General features: G+C 48.1%; 1 protein-coding gene across 1 annotated transcript; it reads left to right on the top strand.

The window, feature by feature from the left end:
• The first annotated feature begins 2327 nt into the window (after positions 1-2327).
• On the top strand, positions 2328-23394 carry MRPL48 (mitochondrial ribosomal protein L48). Its single transcript, XM_048492470.1, has 8 exons — positions 2328-2472; positions 7809-7867; positions 8835-8878; positions 9614-9696; positions 14674-14846; positions 17651-17753; positions 20262-20351; positions 22975-23394. Exons 1-8 carry the CDS (start codon positions 2452-2454, stop codon positions 23047-23049), a joined length of 648 nt encoding a protein of 215 aa, XP_048348427.1. The 5' UTR covers positions 2328-2451; the 3' UTR covers positions 23050-23394.
• The last annotated feature ends 1453 nt before the right edge of the window (positions 23395-24847 follow it).

Raw genomic sequence — 24847 nt, 5'->3', positions numbered from 1 at the left:
CCAAAATCAGGTAAACACAGAGGAATGCGGAGGTGCCATGCCTGGACAGAGTCTGCTAAGAGAGAAACCCAGGCCTCCCTCAGGAGAGAGGAGGAGTTAGCTTTCAGAATTCACAAATAGAGCATGAACTCAGGTAGCCAGCTCACAGGAGCCTCCCATTTCTACCAGCATGGGCCACCGGGCCGCTGACAGAGGCTGATGGGAATTGTAGTTCCTGAACATCTGGAGAGCCGCGAGGTTCCCTTTACCCCCTGGCGCTAGCAGAAGACTTTGATTACTATAGAAACTTTGTACATGAGGTGTTTTGACTCAAGCCATATTAAAAAATTAAGGAGATGGAAAGGTGTGGGTAAGAGGTGGGATATGATGACCAGGTCTGGTAATGCCTACTTGACTCCAACCTAAATGAGCAAGGAGCGGGAGGTATGTTTTGTAACTATAAATTATGCAAGCCATACAGGCAGCCTAACCGCTCTCTGTCTGAAATTATTAGAGGAGAGGCCCGGAGCTCCTTCAAGCAGAATTGAAACAACAATAAAACTCTGAACACTTTAAAGAAGCTTTGATTTGGTTATTTCTGAGTGAATCGATGCAGAGCTTAGCTCTGAGCACAGGCCTACCTTTGTGTCTTAAATAAGGAGATTGAAGTCTTGATTTTGTAAAACCTACTTGAAGCATTTTTTGGTTAGATCCTCCTCATTCCTCCCCTTTTTTTTTTTTTTTTTTTCCCTCTTTCCTTTCTCCTTTCCTTCCACTCCCACACTCCCCCTTCCACTCCCTTTTCCATTTGATATACACGTCCTCTCCTTTTCACTTTATTTCCCCACTTGCTGGGATACTGATGTATTCTATACCTCAGTAGGATTATGACATGAAATGATTGGTTGCTGGAACGTTTAAATCATTTTAGATGGTCAGTTATATGAATTTAAATTATGTTGTAAGCTGCCCTGAGCCGGAAAGGGAAGGGGTGGCTGATTGAGTCTAATAAATTAAATTAAGGTGCCCTCATTCCTGGCACGAGATCAGCAAATACGTGATTTATGGGGCCCTCAGGCAAAAGAAATCACTTAGGTATTGCAAGCATCGAAATGTTGCATGTAGGGTGATGCAGCTGGCCAGCTTTAAGGAAATTTTGCTGCAAATGAATGATTTGGATGGGATCAGAGAATCTGTTCCGCCACGTCCCCTTTCTCCACTCCAGCTCTCCATCCTTAAGCAACTGATAGGCACAAGGGCAAAGGCCCTTGTCCACAGAGCAAAAGCTCTGACCGGTTACAAAAAAATACCATCCAAAAGCTTCTTCAGTGTTCAGAGATTTTATTGTTTTCATTCAATTCTGGCGCAGAAGAGGGGAACTCTCCTCTGTTAGTAACAGGGAGGAGGTTCAAAGGGGCTGTTGCTTGGCGTAATATAATTTCTATACCATAATGTTATACAAACATCCCTCGTTGTCTTCTGACCATTGGCTAGATTTGGAATACATTGCCATTTGAATCTCCACTCCTCTCCAAAGCCCACCTTGCTTTCCACAATTGGGCGTGTATCCTTTATGTCATCTTGCCCCATTCAGAGATCTTGGTTGCTATATCAACCCAGTTTTACTTCGCCCTTATCTGTGTTTTTCTGTACGCTTTGTCTCCTTTATCTTTCTGGTGAGAGGCCGTACCCAAATTCCACAGCATGTGTATCAGACTTTACTGAAAAGTGCAGAAATCTCCCCCCGCCCTTCTTCCAAGCAAAGCCTCTCTACTAATGAAATTGCAGTTCTTTGTTTAACTAAGGCTGATTCCGCATGGGCCTAAAACAGCGGTGTGAAAATGGTGTGAAAACAGTATAAACCCCTTTACACCGTTTTAAACCCTTTTACACCATTTTCACACTGTTTTCACACTGCTGTTTTTGGCCCATGAGGAATCAGCCTAACAGCATCTTACTGATCTTTTATAAATTACCTCTAATATACTTTATATGATTAAATATATGGCTTAAAACATTATACACTATGTGTTCATATCGCAACCACAGCAGAAGCTGTGTTGTGCCCTCTGGGGTTACCAACCCTCCAGGCAGTGACTGGAGATCTGCTGGGAATTGCAACAGATCTCCAGGCGACAGAGATGAGTCCCCCCTGGGGAAAATGGCCACTTTGGTGGGTGGACTGCATGGCATCAATGGTTCCTTGCGGAGGTCCTTCCCCTCTCCAAACCCTCCCCAGCCTCCACCCCCGCTCCCAAATCTCCCAAGTGTTCCCCCAACCCAGAGATGGCAGGGAAGGGAGAAAGCGGAACTGTATGTGATGGAGTCGCGGGGCTGGGGGGACATATTTTCGCGTCGGACCTCAGAGTATAGGGGGACGCGCACAGGCGGCGAACCCATTAGCGTTCGGGTTCTTCTGCCCGCGTTGCCGTGGTTACCCCCCAGGAGGTTTGCTGAGACCCGCGGGGGAGCATGAGGCCGGCTTTGGGCAGAGTATGTACCCCATGGGTGGGAAGAGGGGTGCCAGGGGAGGGGGAAGCGCAGGCGGTGCCCTTGCGGTGTCTTTTGCTGTTCCCACCATGCTTTTCCCCTGGATGCCGTGCATGGGGGGGCTGTCCCCAGAATCTTTGGCGGCTGCCTTGGGAATCGGGGCCATCTGTGGGAATAGCCGCCTGGAGCAATAAAAAAGAGTCCTGTGACCTCCAGCCAGATTGCATCGCAGCCTAAAATGGCGCGGGATAACTTTCCTCCTGCTTTTGAATATGAAAATGGGGTCTAGAAGAGAGTCACGAGATGCAGGAAGTATAGGGCTAAATGGATTTAGCGGAGGTGTGGGGCTAAAGGCAGGAAGTATAGGGCTAAATGCTTTTAGCAGGAGTTGTGGGGCTAAATTATTATTATTATTATTTTATTATTATTTATTTAATTTGTATACCGCCCGATCCCCCGAAAGGCATAGCCAAAATGTTTTAGCAGGAGGAAATAAACAAGAAGTATAGCCAAAACGCATTTAGCAGGAGGGCCAAATTCATTATTATTATTATTTATTTTATTATTTATTTGACCCCAGCACCCGGATCCTCCTGCAGCAGCTTATAGGGCTAAAACTGCTTTGAAGCAGGAAAAGGGTGGAAATAAATGTCGAAGATAGGGCTGGAAATGCATTTAGTATAGGAGCTAGGCCGTTCCATATTATTATTATTTTATTATTTATTTAATTTGTATACCGCCCGATCCCCCGAAGGCAGGAAGTATAGGGCTAAATGCTTTTAGCAGGAGGTAGCCAAATGCAGGAAGGAGAGGCTAAAATGCATTTTAGCAGGAGTTGTGGGCCAAATTCATTATTACTACTTATTTTGGATGCACATTTATTTAATCCCAGGCACCCCATCCCAAAGGCAGGAGCATAGGGCCAAAACGCCTTTAGCAGGAGCATGGGGCCAAACGCCTGAAGCAGGGCCAAAATGCACTGCAGGGCCCCACGGAGGCCAAACGGATGAAAGCAGGAGCGCAGGGGCTTAAACGAGGGACTTGATGGAGGGCCAGCCCGTGACAGGAGCGCAGGGCTAATGGTCGAAGGCCAAATGCATTTAGCAGGGAGCAGTGTGGCCAAATGCAAGGGACGTGAGGCTAAAATGCATTTAGCAGGAGCTGGGGCTGAAGAGGCTAAAATGCATTTAGCATGGAGGTGTAAATAAAATGCAGGACGTATAGGGCTAAATGCATTTAGCAGGAGTTGTGGGGCTAAATGCCGGAAGTATAGGGCTAAATGCATTTAGCAGGAGGTGTGGGGCTAAATGCAGGACGTATAGGGCTAAATGCATTTAGCAGGAGTTGTGGGGCTAAATGCAGGAAGTATAGGGCTAAATGCATTTAGCAAGAGGTATGGGGCTAAATTCAGGAAGTATAGGGCTAAATGCTTTTAGCAGGAAGCATAGGGCTAAAGGAAGGGTAGGGCTAAATTCATTTAGCAGGAGGTGTGAGGCTACACGCAGAAAGTATAGGGCTTAATGCATTAACAGGAGGTAAAAGGCTAAATGCAATTAGCAAAAGAAGAGGGACTAAATGCAGGAAGTGCGGGGCTAAATGCATAAAATTCAGATATAATCAGAAATGTTACATGGCTGTATTTCACCCTTCGCTGCCTGCATTCTGGTGGTTCTCCCCCACATTGTCCTTCTAAACAACATGTGTATCTAATCTGGAGGAACCGGGTTTGATTCCCCACTCTGCCGCCTGAGCTGTGGAGGCTTATCTGGGGAATTCAGATTAGCCTGGGCACTCCCACACACGCCAGCTGGGTGACCTTGGGCTAGTCACAGCTTCTTGGAGCTCTCTCAGCCCCACCCACCTCACAGGGTGTTTGTTGTGAGGGAGGAAGGGCAAGGAGATTGTCAGCCCCTTTGAGTCTCCTGCAGGAGAGAAAGGGGGGATATAAATCCAAACTCTTCTAAGTGCTGTCAAGTTGCTTCAGTCCTTTGGTGACTCCTCAAAAATGTCCTATTGTTAATAGGCTTGCTCAGGTCTTGCAGGCTGAGGGTCACTGTGGCTTGCTTTATAGAGTCAGTCCATCTCATGTTTGTCTGCCCATTCTCCTGCTGCTGTCCACTTTTCCTAGCATTATTGTCTCTTCTGGGGAGTCTCATCTTGTACAGCCTCAGTTTAGTCATTTTAGCTTCTAGGAAAAGTTCAGACTTGATTTGATGTAGGACTCATTGATTTGTCTTTTTGGCAGCCCATGGTATCTATAACACCATCTTCCAGCACCACATTAAAAAGGAATCAGCTTTCTTCCTGCCACACAAAATGGCAGCATAACATAATACAGTTGCCCTCTTGTTGCCTGAAGTAAGGCTGACGGGCATTAAGAAGAACATAAGAACATAAGAACTAGCCTGCTGGATCAGACCAGAGTCCATCTTGTCCAGCACTCTGCTACTCGCAGTGGCCCACCAGGTGCCTTTGGGAGCTCACGTGCAGGCTGTGAAAGCAATGGCCTTCTGCTGCTGCTGCTCCTGAGCACCTGGTCTGCTAAGGCATTTGCAATCTCAGATCAAGGAGGATCAAGATTGGGAGCCATAGATCGACTTCTCCATCAATCTGTCCAAGCCCCTTTTAAAGCTATCCAGGTTAGTGGCCATCACCACCTCCTGGGGCAGCATATTCCAAACACCAATCACACGTTGCGTGAAGAAGTGTTTCCTTTTATTAGTCCTAATTCTTCCCCCCAGCATTTTCAATGGATGCCCCCTGGTTCTAGTATTGTGAGAGAGAGAGAAAAATTTCTCTCTGTCCACATTTTCTACCCCATGCATAATTTTATAGACTTCGATCATATCCCCCCTCAGCCGCCTCCGCTCCAAACTAAAGAGTCCCAAACGCTGCAGCCTCTCCTCATAAGGAAGGTGCTCCAATCCTTTTTTGCAGGTCCAGCACATATGATAAAAATGTCCCAACGTCTTCTTGGCATTTCCAACAGAGACTTTTAGAATTTTTACTCATCTTCATAATGTCTTTTGTAATGATGGCAGGTTGCCATCTGGGACACAGAAGAATAACTGTCCCCTTCCACCATTTTCTCCTTGCCTTACCTCCCATTATCAAAAGACATTAAAAGAAATTCTCTTATCACATTAGCAATAGACACGAGCCATGACAATTGTATCAGGTCTGTCAGTTTTATCCTGTATGAGCAACTCATGTTACCAGGAAGATACAATGTGTCTGTTAGGTATCAGTGAAATTGACAAGGGAAGTTGCAATCCCTTATCAATTTCCTCCTGGGCAGATTCAACTCTGGTCATAGACCAGTGGTGGCGAACCTATGGCACGGGTGCCAGAGGTGGCACTTTGAGCCCTTTCTGTGGGCACGCGCAAACAGAGTCAACCCCAACCCCCCACACATCTAGGCTGGCCTGGGCCGCTGGGCTCGATTATTAGCATTAAACCTAAGACCTAGTTTTGGGGAAGCAGTGTGGGTAACTCTGTTAAGTGCTGTTAAACCCCACTGATTTTCATGCGAAGAACTAAAGCATGATCCTTTACCTGGGAGTGAGCTCGGTTGCTGGCATTGGGGCTTGCTTCTGAGTAAACCCTCCTAGGGTCGTGATTCACCCGTTTGAAGAGTTGCATGGTTGCTTCAAAGCAAAGCCACCGACTACCACCAAGGTTACTCCTGAGTAACGCACGCCTCAGAGCCAACCGTTTTTTCTAAACTAAAACTTCAGTATTCAGGTTAAATTGCCGTGTTGGCACTTTGCGATAAATAAGTGGGTCTTGGGTCACAATTTGGGCACTCGGTCTTGAAAAGGTTTGCCATCACTGTCATAGACTGTTGGTTTCAATGAGTTTAAATTGGAGCATCCTCAGCATGGGATTACACTGTGACAAACAACTTATTTTGAGCATCTGCATTAAGTTTGTTGGCTTTCAAGAGGTGACAGGGTTCTTTGCATTTCAGATGGAGAAGCAGTCTTGCAAAAGTCATTTGGGTAGTATATTAAACTCGTTTCTGCATGCTCATATGTGTCGGTAGTGAACATGGGGTTGGTTTCTGGAAGTGTTAACTTTGCATACATTTCTTGGAGTTGACTCTCCAAAGTTGATATCCCCAAAATCCTGTTGGTCTCCAAGCTGCAATCATGTTGTTCTACGGCAGACCAACATGTCTGCCTTCTAAAACTACCTCCATATATATGTTCCTGTGCTGCGGAAACTTGTATGTTCATTTCTTCTTATGTAGTTGAGGGCTCCGATTTTTCTGTAGTACTTCGTTACCCCAAGTCCTTTTCAGAGGGACATGGGTAAAACTCATTCCGCTTTTATTTCAGAATAATGCACTTTCAAATTGCTTTCAGTTCTCTTTGAAGCTGTGCGGAATAGCAAAATCCACTTGCAAACAGTTGTGAAAGCGGTTTGAAAACGCATTATTTTGCGTGTGCGGAAGGGGCCGCAGTCATATACCAACACACACAGACAGGGTAGGATAGAGATAGCCAATCCCTTGGTCTCTGACAGCCTGAGGTCCCAGGCTTAGTAGCTCACAATAAAGCCACTGTGTTTAGTAGGCATACTGTATTTATCTGGTCCTTTGAAATGCTACCTGCCAATGGCCACTTGTACATCACCCCCTGTTGCTAGATTCGACACACTAATTCAACATGTGAATGTTTGAATTTATTTCATTTATTTGTCATGAACTGCCCCTCGCTTTCACTTGGTGTCTTTGCTGGGTAGCCTGTCTAGGGACTGAACAATTCATTTGTGCTCTCTTCTTTTTCTTATTTGGGATTTTATAAACTTCTCTCTCCTTCTCTCATTTTCTCGCTGCGATAACAGGTCTCCAACTGAACGTTTCAGTGTCTTGATAATTTTTGAATTGTTCCATGTTCCATTCCTTTCCCAGGTTTCCTTACACACTCTTTGAGTCTGAACTGTGGAGGGGGGGAGGTTCCCAATGGAGCTGAGGGTGTATTTGTGTGTTCCTCTGAGCCGAAGACAAGTGTGGGCATCAAGAAGGAACGCAGCCAAGTGAACATTTTTCTCTCCCTGAATATTAGCCTGCTGGAATGCACATGTGTTTTTGATGGATTGCGCAAGAGAGAAATTGCAGTCATCTGTCTTCCTGCCTTTCTCCCGAAAAAGTCAGGCTTTACGGCTTCTAATAACTTTCTGGGATAGTTGCTGGTGGCCGGGAGACTCACAGCTCTTGACGTAGGAGCTGTAGGCGAAAATTAATTGCCCGAGAGGAGCCCATTTTCTTGAAAACTCTGGGTCATCTTTCTTGTATTTTAAAGGGGAATTTACTGTTTTCTTCTCTTCCTTACTAGCTATTCTGCCTGGGACGGGAACCCTATGTAAAAGAGATGGCAGCCAGAAGACTTATCAGGTAATATGACTTGATGTTTACCACATCACTGTGACCACGCCTCTTTTCTTGCTATGCGGTCAAATATGGTTTGAGAAAGAACACTCCCCCCGCCCCTTAACCTTTTCAAGGATTTTAATACTGCCACGTGGAATGTAATTCCAAACCCTTTCCTTTTTAACTTCTCCCAAATTAACATACCTGAACTCGTAGGTCTGTGTAGCCCTGATGCAAAACCCTTCTTAATTTTTTCTCTTGCAAGCTTCCAAGTTAACTTAAACCAGTTAAACTTTATTTTTCTCCCTTTAAAACGAGTAATAATTACACGAGGGTATTGTTAAAAGTGCAGAGAAGGGCAACGAGGATGATTGAAGGATTGGAGCACCTTCCTTATGAGGAGAGGCTGCAGCGTTTGGGGCTCTTTAGTTTGGAGAGGAGACGTCTGAGGGGGGATATGATTGAAGTCTATAAAATTACGCATGGGGTAGAAAATGTTGACAGAGAGAAATTTTTCTCTCTTTCTCACAATACTAGAACCAGGGGGCATCCATTGAAAATGCTGGGGGGAAGAATTAGGACTATCAAAAGGAAACACTTCTTCACGCCAACGCTTGGATTGGTGTTTCTGGGATATGCCGCCATTGCGAGGTGGTGACGGCCACCATCCTGGATAGCTTTTTAAAAGGGGCTTGGACAGATTTGTGGAGGAGAAGTCGCTCTCTGGCTACCAATCTTGATCCTCCTTGATCTGAGATTGCAAATGCCTTAGCAGACTGGGTGCTCAGGAGCAGCAGCAGCAGAAGGCCATTGCTTTCACAGCCTGCACGTGAGCTCCCAAAGGCACCTGGTGGGCCACTGCGAGTAGCAGAGTGCTGGACTAGATGGACTCTGGTCTGATCCAGCAGGCTAGTTCTTATGTTCTTATTTCTCAAGTTAATAGAAGTATCAACAGATTGTAATATGGCACTTTATCTTTCCCCCTCTCTAGTCTTACCTTTGAACCATCCAGAAAGAATCCTGTCTGTTCTGCAGGTAAGAACATTAAAAAACAAAACACAGCCTCCGTGTCATCAGCAGAAGGAGAGTTGTGTCCAGTGACCATGTCCTGGTAGTGCTTAGTTGGTTTTCCTGTCTGGAAAGGGGTTGTTTTTCTCTCTATGAATGGGCAGAAGGAGACTTACCCTGGTAATGTTGACATGAACAAACCCCTCAGCAGTAGTGTGCTTGTGCGTACAGGTGTGTTGAGTCACAGCCATCTTACGGTGACCCCAGAGGGTTTGAAAGTCAAGAGACACTCATAGGTGTCTTTGCTGTTGACGGCCTCTGTTGACCCTGGACTTCCTTGGTGGGCTTCCTACCAAAACCAACCATACCTAGCTTCTTAGATCTGATAAGCTCAGGCTAGTTTGGACCCTGGAGATACAGCTGTGTGTGTAAAGGGCCTTCAAGTCACAGCTGACCTATGGCCACCCCACAGGGTTATCGAGGTAAGAGAAGAAAGCCATTCATTGCCTGACTCTGCGTACCACACCGACCCTCATAGCATGTATGTGAAGTTTGGAATTTTTTGCCCCCATGTGCATCACTTTGCATTTTGCTACATTGACTTTGATTAGCCCAGGGGTCTGCAACCTGCGGCTCTCCAGATGTTCATGGACTACAAATCCCTCCGCAGGTTGCAGACCCCTGGATTAGCCGATGGTCTGATTCAGTAGAAGGCAGCCTTATGTGTGTTCAGGTACTACAGGTGTGTTCTGTTTCCTACAGGTAACCAACTGCTGACCTGTGTCAGGCATTACCGGTCTCATCCAGCCCATGGCATCGGCCGGTACAAACATCTCTTACCAGAGGTAAGCATTTCCAAAGTTTTTTGATTCCTCCGCTTCTGAGAGATACGTTTCCAGAGACTGACGGAAAAGCAGCACACTGTAAAGGAACTGATGCTAACTAATCAAAACCAGAAAAGCTATAAGCTGAAACTGCTTTTTGGCATTATTTCAGTGGTCACCCTTGAGCCAGGAGTTCTGAAGGTCTAAGTTGCTACCACCAAGAAGGCCCTGCTGCGGTGTAGAGGGTAAGAGCAGGTGGATTCTAATCTGGAGAATAGGGTTTGATTCCCCACTCCTCCACTTGAGCGGCGGAGGCTTATGCGGTGAACCAGATGTGTTTCCGTACTCCTACATTCCTGCTGGGTGACCTTGGGTTAGTCCAGTGGTGGGATCCAAAAACTTTGCCCCTAAACTGCAGTGCCCTTTAAAAACGACTTCCATATAACTGTCATGCCCAGATCTGGATGCACACGGTAATCCAATCTCATCAGATCTCAGAAGCTAAGCAAAGCCGGCAGGGCTGGAGCTAGAAGGAACTACAGAGTGGTGGGATCCAAAAATTTTAGGAACAGGTTCCCATGGTGGTGGGATTCAAACTGTGACGTAGCGCCAATGGGGCACAAGGGGGCGTGGCCGGGCATTCCGGGTGTGGGGCATTCCTGGGTAGGGCTGTGGCAAGGATGCAGCCACTGCGCCGGTCCTTGGGTGGGAAACGAATGCATGCAGGCGCAGGCTGCCACGCACGCCGGTGCACCTCCTGCTAGACTGCTTCAAGTTCTGCGCGCTACTGCTGAGAGGAGGGGCGTCAGGCAGAAATCTCGTGGCAAAATCACCCATTAGTAACCCCCTCTTGGCACACACAAATAATTAGTAACCTACTCTCGGGAGCCTGTGAGAACCTGCTGGATCCCACCTCTGGGTTAGTCACAGTTCTCTCTGAACTCTCTCAGCCCAACCTGCCTCTCAAGGTGTCTGTTGTGGGGAGAGGAAGGGGAAGGAGCTTGTAAGCCACCTTGAGTCTCCTTACAGGAACGAAAGGAGGTGTATAAATCCAAACTCTTTTTCTTCTTCTCCTTCACCTGCAAGGGGCAATGGGACTTGCCCTTCCGGCACCTTTCTCAGTGCGAACGATTTAGGCCAACGGTTCAGGCAGGATCCTCCCAACCTTCAGCAGCTATTCTGGCACCTGCCAAATGTTTTTAGAACATAAACCAGGCCAGGTGGAGCTTATGCTTTTTGATTGGCCATTGGCTGTCAGATTGTTTAAAAGGCTGCTTTGGCTGCAGCGGCTATCATCGTACAAGGATCTTAACCGCTTCTGAAAGTAATCTGTAACATAAGTCGGAGCCACAGCGGGGCCTTCTCGGTGGTAGCAACTTAGACCTCCAGAACTCCTAGCTCCAGAACTCCTAGCTCAAGGCAGACCACCGAAATAATGCCAGGATCCTCTGAAGATGCCAGTCACAGATGCAGGCGAAACGTCAGGAGATAATGCTACTGGAACACGGCCATACAGCCCGGAAACCACACAACATTCCTGTGATTCCCGCCGTGAAAGCCTTCATCAATGCATTAATCTGCGACAATCTTTTTGTGATTGACTCCACCTGCTACAGAAGCCATTTTGTGTCAAGATTCCAAAGGTGCTTGCAGGCTCACAAAGGTCCGTAACCCCCTGAAAAGTGAGCTGAGTCCCTGCTAGCAGGCTGCTATTCCCCCCCCCCCCTGGCAGCAGTGGCGTAGTGGTTAAGAGCAGGTGTACTGTAATCTGGAGGAACTGGGTTTGATTCCCCACTCTGCCACTTGAGCTGTGGAGGCTTATCTGGGGAACTAGATTAGCCTGTGCACTCCAGCACATGCCAGCAAATGCAAAAACTATCCAATAAGATTCAGGGTCGGGCACACATTTGAACCCGGGTCACCCTGTCCCATGTTTTATGGACTATGCATTCCAGCCCACTGGGTCTCTGAAAGCATTCACAGCTCATTCAGCTCAAAGGTCAGGTAAGGTTCATTGGAGAAATTTTAATGTACTTTGCTGAAATGTTTAAACCATCAGTGTGGTGCAGTGGTTAAGAGCAGGTGCAGTCCAATCTGGAGAACCAGGTTTGATTCCCTGCTCTGCCACTTGAGCTGTGGAGGCTTATCTGGAGAACTAGATTAGCCTGTGCACTCCAGCACATGCCAGCTGGGTGACCTTGGGCTAGTCACAGGGTGTTTGTTGTGAGGGGGGAAGGGCAAGGAGTTTGTAAGCCCCTTTGAGTCTCCTTGCAGGAGAGAAAGGGGGGATGTCAATCCAACTCTTCTCCTTCACAACCTGTCCATTCTGTTGTGCAGACCACCCTGAAGTTCTTCCAGCTGCTGTAAGCGGTTAATGATGCTCCACTTGAACCCCAAACTTCTGAGCTAAGGCCAGGAAGGAACTGTTCTGAGACGTCGATATGATGCGGGATCCCGAAATAGGGGGCCTCTTGCAATTTGGGAAGATAATGAGCCCGTAATTCATCCGGGCAGGGTGCCTCGAAGGCAGGAGTTAAAATAGGAGCCATTTGTCCTATCTTGTCAGGGTCTTTGAGGCAGAAAGGCCTTTTAATTGTGGTGAGGTCTTTTGTTTTCAAAAATAGCCCGATGTGCAGATCCTAGTAGGGTCCGGGTTGGATGCCTGGGCAAGCCAAGTAAAGACCGAAGTAATCACACCAGTGTGCACTTATACTCATAAAATGAGTAATATTTAATGTATTGTCAAAGGCTTTCATGGCCGGAATCACTGGGGTGTTGTGTGGTTTCCGGGCTCCATGGCCGCATTCTAGCAGCATTCTCTCCTGACGTTTCGCCTGCATCTGTGGCTGGCAGCCTCTTCAGAGGATCTGATGGTAGGAATGGAAAGCAAGTGGAGTCTATATACTGTGAGGGCAAAAGGTGAGGCCCTCTGAATAGAGTAGCCTGGTATGTGAGTCACAAAGAAGTCTGCAGCCTGGGAGTAACAATGAAGATAGCAAGGTCAATACCAGGATACTTCTATTCAGATGCATTTACCTATTGACCTTTCTATCTTCATTGATACTCCCAGGCTACAGACTTCTTTGTGACTCACATGCCAGGCTACTCTATTCAGAGGGCCTCACCTCTTGACCTCACAGTATATGTACTCCACTTGCTTTCCATTCCTACCATCAGATCCTCTGAAGATGCCAGCCACAGATGCAGGCGAAACGTCAGGAGAGAATGCTACTAGAAGACGGCCATACAGCCCGGAAACCACACAGCACCCCAGTAATATTTAAATTGGAATACAATTCTGTCTTTGTTTGGCTTAATTTGGTCTTCACCTGTTGTACACCCGCCTTGATTATTATGGTGGATCCACATGGGTGAGCCTACTGACAATCTCAAAGTGATCTGGCAGTCCCACCGGGAAGTGTTTGGGTTACTGAGGGCGGGGCGGCAGTTGGCATTGAAGAAGAAAGCAGAGCAGGTTGGCAAGCAGAGAAGGCCAGGAACGGGGCCCAGGAAAGTATCGGCAACTACAAATTACACAACTCAAGAAGAGGTGGCATTTTGGTTTCAGTGCCCTTCTACAGGAGAGTTCCCCAACCTTTTGGACCCTGTGGCCCCATTTGGAATCCTGAAACAGAGCAATGGTTGCAGTCACGTAATGGCTGCCGCAGGAGGCGGAGCCAGCCCCAAAATGGCTGCTGTGGGAGGCGGAGCTATACACACAGAGGACGCTCAAGGGGAGGGGAGAAGGGGGGGGGGTATTTAAAAATACACTGGGAAAGTGCAGTGAGAGAGAATAAACCAATCACTGTGGTTGCAGCCGCTACTGAAACAACGTTGTTTTAATCTGCACGGCCGTTCCAATGTTCAGTAGCAAATCAGAATCCCTGTTGGGCAAGAACCCCGCCCACTTTCTAAATAGGGTTGGTGGGTGCCCAGAAAGGTATGGCCAGGTGCCAGAACACCCAAAGACACCCCATAGGGCAGTGATGGCGAACCTTTTCGAGACCGGGTGCCCAAATTGCAACCCAAAACCGACTTATTTATCGCAAAGGGCAAACGTGGCAATTTAACCCGAATAACCCCCTCGAGCAGTGACCAGCCTGCTGTAGCCTCCAGCAAGTCCAACATGCACCACTCTGTGCCTCTCTAGCATCTCTGCTGCCTCTGCCCCCCCCCTCCCGGGAGCAGCCACCTGGAGCACAGGCACCAGGCCCACCAGCCAAGTCCTCCCTGCTCACTGAGGTGCACGCACATCAAGTCCAGTGGCCCAGGCCAGCCTAGATGTGGGGGGTGATTTTCCGCCCCCCACATGATGAACTCTGTGTGCGTGTGCCCACAGAGAGGGCTCTGAGTGCCACCTCTGGCACCCGTGCCATAGGTTCGCCACCACTGCTGTAGGGTATCCCTATTCCGCGGTTTCAAAGATGAGTTCACCCAGTGGTGGGATCCAAAAATTTTAGCAACAGGTACCCCTGGTGGTGGGATTCAAACTGTGGCGTAGCGCCAATGGGGCTGGGCGGGGCACGACGGGGGCGCGGCTGGGCATTCCAGGGGCGGGGCATTCCTGGGTGGGGCTGTGGCAAGGACGCAGCCGCTGCGCCGGTCCTTGGGCGGTAAACGAATGCACGCAGGTTCAGGCTGCCACGCACGCACCGGTGCACCTCCTGCTAGACTGCTTCAAGTTCTGCGCGCTACTGCTGAGAGGAGGGGCGTAACTAAGGCAAAAATCACGTGGCAAAATCACCAATGAGTAACCCCCTCTCGGCACACGCAAACAATTAGTAACCTACTCTCGGGAACCTGTGAGAAGCTGCTGGATCCCACCTCTGAGTTCATCCCTATGCCCACACACCAATATCTTCATAGGTAGACAGTACATTTCCGAGGCAAAAAGGTTTGCCTGCACCGTACTGGCTGCCCTTCGCATGATGTTCTGGCCTGAACGGTCGGTTCACCTGCTCCAGTCCCATCTGCTCCAGTCCATTCTTCTCCCGTCAGGTTTCCAAAAAGAGGCGGGACAGAGTGCAGATGAAGGAGATCGACCCCGGGACGGAGCACACCTACGGCTTCCTGAACATCGTGATGACCGCCTACGACATGAGCCTCGTGGAGCACTACGCGCGGTACATCCACAAGCTCTGCAACCGGCTGTCGGTCAGAGTGGAGGAAAGGTAGGACCCCGTGGCTTGTATCACATGGTGCCGTCTTGTTGTGTACAAAACCCACGCAGCATCGGCGTTTGAGCGCTGGCGCATGCGTGCCACAGGCTCACGTGACGCGCGACTTCCTGGACCGTCCAGCTTCGATCTCCAGGTTGAAGAAGAAGAAGAATTTGGGTTTATATCCCCCCTTTCTCTCCTGCAGGAGACTCAAAGGGGCTGACAATCTCCTTGCCCTTCCCCCCTCACCCTGTGAGGTAGGTGGGGCTGAGAGAGCTCCGAGAAGCTGTGACTAGCCCAAGGTCACCCAGCTGGTGTGTGTGGGAGTGCCCAGGCTAATCTGAATTCCCCAGATAAGCCTCAGCTGGCGTGTGTGGGAGTATACAGGCTAATCTGAATTCCCCAGAGAAGCCTCCACAGCTCAGGCGGCAGAGCTGGGAATCAAACCCGGTTCCTCCAGATTAGATACACGAGCTCTTAACCTCCTACGCCACAGCTGTGAGGACCAAGATGCATTTTCCTGTATGTCAGGGGTCTGCAACCTGCGGCTCTCCAGATGTTCATGGTCTACAATTCCTATCACCCCCTGCCAGCATGGCCACAGATTGCAGACGTGCATTCCATAACATCCCACTCCATTTAAAAGGCCACGCTTTTCCGTCCAGGTTGCTCATTGCCTTCACAGTCATCCTCCCTCCGCTACTTTTACTCAGTGTAAGGGCGGCATCTGTAAATTTCTCCTCCGCTCACAACAATTGGCCGTGCTGGCAGGGGCTGATGGGAATCGTAGTCCATGAACATCTGGAGCGCCGCAGGTGGCAGACCCCTGCTGTATGTGTTCCACTTGCCTCCTGCCCTGCCCCCGCTCATTTCCTGCACACAGAAAACTACTATAATGAACCACCTGTCAAGCCGCCTTATACTAAATTACACCCTCAGTCCATCAATGTCAGTGTTGCCGACTCAACCGGCAGCCGCGCTCCAGGGTCGCAGGCGGAGCTCTTTCACATGACTTGCTGCCTCGTCCTTTTTAACTGGAGATGACGGGGATTGAACCTGCAGCCGTCTGCAAGCCAAGCAAAGACTCCTGCAGTGAGCCGTCTCCCCTCCCCAATGGCAGATCTCTTTTGCCTGGCTAATTTTTCATGAAGGCATCTTCATGAAGGCATCTTCATGAAAGGAGCAGCAGTGGCGTAGGAGGTTAAGAGCTCATGTATCTAATCTGGAGGAACCGGGTTTGATTCCCAGCTCTGCCACCTGAGCTGTGGAGGCTTATCTGGGGAATTCAGATTAGCCTGTGCACTCCCACACACACCAGCTGGGTGACCTTGGGCTAGTCACAGCTTCTCGGAGCTCTCTCAGCCCCACCCACCTCACAGGGAGGATATAAATCCAAACTCTTCTTCTTCTTCTTGTTCCTTTGGGTCGAAAGTTAGTGCGATGCCAAGCCCGCGTTGGGGTGGGGGGGTGGGGGGGAGCTTGCTTCCATAAGATCTGGGTTCTTTGCTTCCAAACCCCACTCCAGCTGAGTTCTCAAAGATTTTTTATTGAAAAAAATTCAAAACAAAGGAATGAAACAAACTTTGGTTACAGAGATTTCTCAGCTAGGCACATTCCTTTTGGATTCCTTTGCCTCCATTCTGGGAACTGAGGGGATAGAAAATGTTGACAGAGAGAAATTTTTCTCTCTTTCTCACCATACTAGAACCAGGGGGCATTCATTGAAAATGCTGGGAGGGGGAAGAATTAGGACTAATCAAAGGAAACACTTCTTCACGCAACGTGTGATTGGTGTTTGGAATATGCTGCCACAGGAGGTGGTGATGGCCACTCATCTGGATAGCTTTAAAAGGGGCTTGGACAGATTTATGGAGGAGAAGTCGATCTCTGGCTACCAATCTTGATCCTCTTTGATCTGAGATTTCAAATGTCTTAACAGACCAGGTGCTCGGGAGCAAAAGCCGCAGAAAGCCGTTGCTCTCACATCCTGCACGTGAGCTCCCAAAGGCACCTGGTGGGCCGCTGTGAGTAGCAGAGAGCTGGACTAGATGGACTCTGGTCTGATCCAGCTGGCTTGTTCTTATGTTCTTATGAACTCATAGCCCAGAGATGCTTTTCTGAGCAAGGCTCCAGCTGGAATCTAAAATCCTTTGTTTCTCAGGAAAACTGTTCCGCCCACGAGGTAATTTAGGCCTTTGAAGTGCATCCTGGCACCTTTGTATCGAGCTTCCTGTTCTCCATGTAGGAGATCAGAGATCCTTTTTACAGTTATCTGTGAGTTCCTTTGCTTCAGCGATAGCATCTTTCCATCACAGTTAGTTTCTTACTGGTGAACAGAGCAGAGGAGGCTTCCCCCCAGTGGTGGGATCCAAAAATTGTAGTAACAGGTTCCCATGGTGGTGGGATTCAAACTGTGGCGTAGTGCCAAATGGGGCTGGGCGGGGCATGACGGGGGTGTGGACAGGCATTCCGGGGGCGTGGCATTCCTGGGCGGGGCTGTGGCAAGGACGCAGCCGCTGCGCCGGTCCTTGGGCGGGAAACAAATGCATGCAGGTGCAGGCTGCCACGCACACCGGTGCACCACCTGCTAGACTGCTTCAAGTTCTGCGCGCTACTGCTGAGAGGAGGGGCGTAACTAAGGCAAAAATCACGTGGCAAAATCACCCATTAGTAACCCCCTCTTGGCACACACAAATAATGAGTAACCTACTCTCGGGAACCTGTGAGAACCTGCTGGATCCCACCTCTGCTTCCGCCCCCCCCCCCCCCTTCTTCCTCTGGAACGCTGATGGCTCGCTCACCTTTTGTTTCTGCAGCTACGCCATGCCCACAAAAACCATGGAGGTGATGCAGATGCAGCAGCAGGGCTCCAAGATGTACCCGGACGCCGTCCTTACCACCCACCAGCGCATCGTCCAGGTAGGAGACTCCATGCTTCTGAAATGCAACCGTGTCATCGTACAGCCGAGAGGTGCTGTGTTTCTAGGTCACAGCCTCCTTGTTGGGGCCCAGCAGTGAGGGCTAGATCAGCAAACTCCAGCGCTGTCAGGATTCAAACCCAGGCCTTCCTCAGTCTGTTGGTGTAACTGCAGTAGCACATTGGGTCAAAGTCCCAGACAGCTATAAAGCTCGTGACAGACCCATTTTTCCATTGAGATTCTTATTTATGTAGAAGGAGAAGAGGAGGAGTTTGGATTTATATCCCTCCTTTCTCTCCTGAAGCAGCAGTGGCGTAGGAGGTTAAGAGCTCGTGCATCTAATCTGGAGGAACCGGGTTTGATTCTCAGCTCTGCCGCCTGAGCTGTGGAGGCTTATCTGGGGAATTCAGGTTAGCCTGTGCACTCCCACACACGCCAGCTGGGTGACCTTGGGCTAGTCACAGCTTCTCGGAGCTCTCTCAGCCCCACCTACCTCACAGGGTGTTTGTTGTGAGGGGGAAGGGCAAGGAGATTGTAAGCCCCTTTGAGTCTCCTACAGGAGAGAAAGGGGGGATATAAATCCAAACTCTTCTTCTTTTTCTGTAAGGAGACTCTTGGTGGCTTACAAACTCCTTTCCCTTCCTCTCTCCACAAAAGACACCTTATGAGGTAGGTGGGGCTGAGAGAGTTCTGAGAGAACTCAGCCCAAGGTCACCCAGCAGAAATGTAGGAGAGCAGACACACCTGGTTCACCAGATAAGCCCTTGCCACTCAGGTGGAGGAGCAGGGAATCAAACCCAGTTCTCCAGATTAGAATCCACCTGCCCTTAACCACTACACTACTGTATTTATTCTCTACGCTGTGATCTGAATAGCCCTGGCTTGCTGGAGCTTGACAGAGTTTGGAAGCTAACCCGTCAGTCCTGGTTAGTGCTTGCATGGAAGACCACCAAAGAAGACGTGGTGGATATGCAGAAGGCAAACCACCCCTCCCTGTCTCTTGTCTGAATGCCCTGTGAACGAGGTCGACATGAATTGATTGAGGGACTGGAGCACCTTCCTTATGAGGAGAGGCTGCAGCGTTTGGGACTCTTTAGTTTGGAGAGGAGACAGCTGAGGGGTGATATGATTGAAGTCTATAAAATGATGCATGGGGTAGAAAATGTGGACAGAGAGAAATTTTTCTCTCTTTTTCACAATACTAGAACCAGGGGGCATTCATTGAAAATGCTGGGGGGGAAGAATTAGGACTAATAAAAGGAAACACTTCTTCACACAACGTGGGATTGGTGTTTGGAATATGCTGCCACAGGAGGTGGTGATGGCCACTAACCTGGATAGCTTTAAAAGGGGCTTGGACAGATTGATGGAGGAGAAGTCGATTTATGGCTACCAATCTTGATCCTCTTTGATCTGAGATTGCAAATGCCTTAACAGACCAGGTGCTCGGGAGCAACAGCTGCAGAAGGCCATTGCTTTCACCTCCTGCAGGTGAGCTCCCAAAGGCACCTGGTGGGCCACTGCGAGTAGCAGAGAGCTGGACTAGATGGACTCTGGTCTGATCCAGCTGGCTTGTTCTTATGTTCTTATGAATCAGTTTCGACTTAAAGGCACTTAGTAATTGTCATTAGGCTTTCTGACTGAGGCTGACAATACTTGTGTGCCATTAAGTTGCAAGAGACTTATGGTGACCCTACGGCCCTACAGTTTTCAGCGAAGAGAGGAACAGAGTTGGTTTACCACTGCTAGCCTTTGTGTAGCAGCCCCGGACTTCCTTGGTGGTCTCCCATCCAAGTCCTAACCAGGCCGGACCCTGCTTAACTTCTAAACTGTAAACCAAAGCAATGAACTAACTTCAGATCCTCTGAAGATGCCAGCCACAGATGCAGGCGAAACGTCAGGAGAGAATGTTGCTAGAACACGGCCATACAGCCCGGAAACCACACAGCACCCCAGCGATTCCGGCCGTGAAAAGCCGTCGACAATACATTGAACATCTCTACGGGGAGAAATTGTTCCAAGACGCACGGAGATTGGAAAAACTACGGCTCAGGAAAGCACACTTACTGTGTTCTCTAACGTTTCTTCTACGCTTCAGAGACACCGGTACTATCCCATCATTTCTTGCAGCCAAAAGGACTTTCAAAATGATCCTCTGAAGATGCCAGCCACAGATGCAGGCAAAACGTCAGGAGAGAATGCTGCTAGAACACGGCCATACAGCCCGGAAACCACACAGCACCCAAATGAACTAACGTTACATCAACGAGAATAAGCATAGCATATTGGACATGATACAGAGTACAGATAAAACGCAGAAAAATGATACTATATCAGTAAAAACCAGCAATCTCCTCAGAGCAAGGAAATGACTTAGCCAAACAGTGATGATTTGTGTGAATTCTGGCATCTTACCCTCCTGGGGAACTTCTTGTTGTTAAAAGTTTGCATTTCGCATGTTTCCCCCCCCTACAATGATTTCACTTGATTTTTTCCACCCCAACCCCAGATCAGCGGTGTGAGGGCCACGTTTGCGCCCATCCTCTTGGAAATGATTCAGAGTAACCAGCCAGAAGGCGTTCACCTGTTAGTGAAAGAGGTACGTAGATTCTTTCAGAAATGTGCAGATTTAGAGTGGCCGTTTGCTTCTGTTCTGTTGTTCATTCAGAGATAAATATAAGATTCTACACTTGGGCAGCAAAAATGAAATGCACAGATATAGGATGGGTGACACCTGGCTTGACAACACTACATGCGAAAGGGAGTCTTAGTAGACCACAAACTGAACATGAGTCAGCAGTGTGATGCGGCGGCCAAGAAATAATCTGCGATTCTGGGCTGTATCAATAGGAATAAAGTGTCTATATTCCTCCTCTACTCTGCATTGGTCAGACTTTACCTAGAGTCCTGTGTTCAGTTCTGATCACCGCAATTGATTGTGTGTTCCTGCATGACAGGGGGTTGGGCTTGATGACCTTTGTGGTCTCTCCCCAACTGTATGATTCCCGATGCCTGCAAAGGATCTAAATCCAGCATGGTACCCGTGGGCTCTAAGGCAGTTTGTGGATTTGATGAATAGAAGATTAAGGAAAAAAGCAGAGAAAAATGTGAAACATATTAGGAATAATAATCAGGGATTAATTTTATAAAACTAGTTAGAGCGAGTAGTAGTACAGATGAAATTGGTGGCCCTGAAGTTAAATGTATTTTCTGTGCTTTCCTTCTTACTATTTTTTTGTTTCTAAACTTTTACAGTTTTTGTAATAAAAATCTTTAAGACACAGGAGGTTGTTTGGCTGTAGCAGCCTCTACCAACGGAAGGTATCCCCAAATTCCAAAACAACAAAGACACTGTCGCTGTGGCTCTATTGACTCTCTTACCCATGTCCTCCTAGAGTGCCAAATAAATGCAGATGCGCGTCTCAGATTAATCCACCCTTTATTAGTGGCGAGGAAAATTTCTAACCCTACTGTTGCCATACGTTCTCTTCTTGGAGATTACAATGCTCATACAACACGTACGGTAGCTCTATATCTGACAACCATTTTAAAGTGCTAACTTATTCCTATTTTATTACTTTTAACTGTGTGGTTTTTTTAAAATATACTATACCAGTACACTAAACCAAATTGGTTCATTATTATTTGGCACAGAATCAAATCTTTAAATATCAAATATGATACATAAAACAAATGTAGAACTTCTTATAAAAGATAGGTATCTTCTCCAATTTAACTGATCCACACTGTCTAATATTTAGGCATGGTAGGATACCTATTGCTGTATTATTTTGCTTTTCACTTGCTAAACAGATCTATTTATATTGCAATTTTATATTAGATTGTATTTTTTACATTGCTGTGTAGGGGTATTTACTGTCATTTGCTCTGGTTATTTCTTTTTTTAAAAAAATCTGAAGTGATCTGAATCCCTTGGTCAACCATCAAGTTATGTGGACTGTTTTCTTGCTATTGAACTATATTTGAGACTGCAGATTGTGTCTGTGTAAATCCTGATCTATCTATGCCTATTAAAGGTTAATAAAGATAAAGATACAATAAAAATCTTTAAGACACAGGAGGTTGTTTGGCCGTAGCAGTGCTGGGAACGGAGCGGCTGAGCATTGCTACCGTTTTGGAACCCACAGCTGCCCCTGTTTATAAGGCCTTTAAGGCCTTGCGCGGCCTGGGACCGCCGTACCTGCGGGACTGTCTTACCCCGTATGTCCCGAATCGGTCTCTGCGCTCAGCAGAGGCCAATCTACTGGTGATCCCTGGCCCCTCAATGATGCGGTTGGCCTCCACCCGGGCCAGAGCCTTTACAGCTCTGGCCCCGGCCTGGTGGAACACTCTTCCATCAGCTGTCCAGGCCCTGCGGGACCTTAGTGAGTTCCGCAGAGCCTGTAAGACTGAGCTGTTCCGCTGGGCCTTTGGGGAGACCAGCTGCTGATGGGCCCCCCCTCCTTATAGCATCAAGTGGATCCTGCCGCCCCTTCCTTCTGGTTTTAAGGGAATGGATAGCAGTTGCCATCTTTTATGTTGATCTTAATAATGCTGCATTTTAATGGGGTGGGGTTTATTTTATTAGACCCTATATTAACTGATATTTAATGAATTTTAATCTGATGTATGTGCTCTATATCATATTTTGTTCACCGCCCTGAGCCCTCCGGGGGAGGGTGTTATATAAACCCAACCAAAAAATAAATAAGGGCTTGGAGTCCTAGTGCGGTTCTAGGCTGCTCTTACAGCCAGCGTGGTGTAGTGGTTAAGAGCAGGTCCACTCTAATCTGGAGAACCGGGTTTGATTCCCCGTTCTGCCACTTGAGCTGTGGAAGTTTGTCTGGTGAACCAGATATTATCTGGGAGATGCTAATGTGGTAGAGCATCTGAGAGCCAGCGTGGTGTAGTGGTTCAGAGCAGGTGCACTCTAATCTGGAGAACCGGGTTTGATTCCCTGCTCTGCCACTTGAGCTGTGGAAGCTTATCTAGTGAACCAGATTAGCTTGTGCACTCCAGCTGGGTGACCTTCGGTTAGTCACAGTTCTTCGGAGCTCTCTCAGCCCCACCCACCTCACAGGGTGTTTGTTGGGGGTGGGGGAAGAGAAAGGAGGTTGTAAGCCCCTTTCAGTCTTACAGGAAAGGAAGGGGGGTATAAATCCAAAACTCTTCTTCGTCTCTCTCTTCTGACCCCAATCCTGCTCTCCGTCTCTTCCCTTTAGCATACTGAAGATGACTTCAAGGTTCGGCTGAAGGCTCGCCCGGAACTCGAAGAGCTGCTTTCCCAGATGAGTTGAGCTGAGCCCATTGCTTCTTCTCGTCAAGAAGGTCAACTCCGCAGCCCCCTCTGGGTTCTTTCCGTGCTGACTCTGTGGAAACAAACCGGTGTGCAAACTCTGCCCGCTAGCCACGTTTCCCGTGCTGCTACTGGTCTTATTTTAATCGTCACAAGTTTAAATTTCAGCCGTGCGCTGCGGCATCCAGCAATGCGAGATGGAACCCGAGAGAGAGGATGCCGCTGGCGCAGATGGGCGCCACTAGCTGAAGTGGCCTTCGTGCAGATTTGGGGATGACGACGTCTTACATATCGGCCTCTCCCAAGCAAGCGATTTTTGAATAAATTAAAAAATGGTATCATGTAAGGATGTGGTCCCTCTTTGCAAAAGCGAGACAGAACACACTACCGGCTCTTGCCACTTTCCTGGCAAATGGCTTCGCTTAAAAAGCAGCAGAGATGCAATAACACAACCCACTTTGAACGCTAGAGAAAGGCAAGACCAGGCTGCTGGTGCTCAACATTAAAAAGGTGGCAGAACAGCTTTTAAACTGATCTTTGGGGGAAAGCCGACAGGTGCTGAGGTGACTTTGGTTCGGAATACAGCGTCCATGGGGATGCAGACAGGGAGGGAGGTTTTTCTAAATCAACCACATACAAGTGAGGAGCATAGCAATGTGATAGGTGATAGTGTCTACAAAAGGCTAGAGGGCAAAACACATAAACCCCAGGTTAGGAACAGAGACAGAGTATACAAGTGTCTCTATGCTAATAGTAGAAATAACCTGGGATAACAGCATCCCACTGGTTCTCCTCATTCCACCATGTCTCTGCGAGTAGCAGAGAGCTGGACTAGATGGACTCTGGTCTGATCCAGCAGGCTAGTTCTTATGTTCTTAGTAGATCATACAAATATCTAAACATGGCTGTCATGTCACCTCTTAATCTTCCCTTAATCAAAGTAAACATCTGCAAGCTCCCTAAATCTGTCCTCGTAGGGCATATGGATTCCAGACCTTTGACCATTTTGGTTGCCCTCCTCTGGACCCATTTCAATATCCTTCTTGAATTGCGGTGCCCAGAACCGTACACAATATTCCAGGTGCAGAATAGAGAGATACGATTACATCCCTCGATCTTGAACTAGTCTTCTACTGAATCAGACTCTTAGCCTACCACTGCCAACACTGACTACTCAGTCTGGCAACTGCTGTAGGATTTCATAAGGAAAAGCCTTCTGGATCAGACCAGAGTCCATCCAGTCCAACACTCTGCTACTCGCAGTGGCCCACCAGGTGCCTTTGGGAACTCACATGCAGGATGTGAAAGCAATGGCCTGCTGCTGCTGCTGCTCCCGAGCACCTGGTCTGCTAAGGCATTTGCAAACTCAGATCAAGGAGGATCAAGATTGGTAGCCAGAGATCGACTTCTCCTCCATAAATCTATCCAAGCCCCTTTTAAAGCTATCCAGGTTAGTGGCCATCACCACCTCCTGTGGCAGCATATTCCAACCCACCAATCACCCATTGCGTGAAGAAGTGTTTCCTTTTATTAGTCCTAATTCTTCCCCCCAGCATTTTCAATGTATGCCCCCCCTGGTTCTACTATTGTGAGAGAGAAAAATTTCTCTCTGTCAACATTTTCTACCCCATGCCTAATTTTATAGACTTCAATCCTATCCCCCCTCAGATGTCTCCTCTCCAAACTAAAGAGTCCCAAACGCTGCAGCCTCTCCTCATAAGGAAGGTGCTCCAGTCCCTCAATCATCCTTGTTGCCCTTCTCTGCATTTTTTCTATCTCTTCGATATCCTTTTTGAGAT

This window comes from Sphaerodactylus townsendi, linkage group LG04 (genome assembly GCF_021028975.2).
Source record: "Sphaerodactylus townsendi isolate TG3544 linkage group LG04, MPM_Stown_v2.3, whole genome shotgun sequence".
Classification (NCBI taxonomy): domain Eukaryota; kingdom Metazoa; phylum Chordata; class Lepidosauria; order Squamata; family Sphaerodactylidae; genus Sphaerodactylus; species Sphaerodactylus townsendi.
Note: the sequence above shows the minus strand (reverse complement) of the source record. Positions and strands in the feature narration are given on the sequence as shown.

Coding starts and splice junctions, on each gene's coding strand:
- MRPL48 (XM_048492470.1), top strand. CDS start 2,452: ATGAGGCCGGCTTTGGGCAGA. Junction 7,868..8,834: donor GCAGCCAGAAGACTTATCAG/GTAATATGACTT, acceptor CCCCCTCTCTAG/TCTTACCTTTGAACCATCCA. Junction 17,754..20,261: donor CCCACCAGCGCATCGTCCAG/GTAGGAGACTCC, acceptor CCCCAACCCCAG/ATCAGCGGTGTGAGGGCCAC.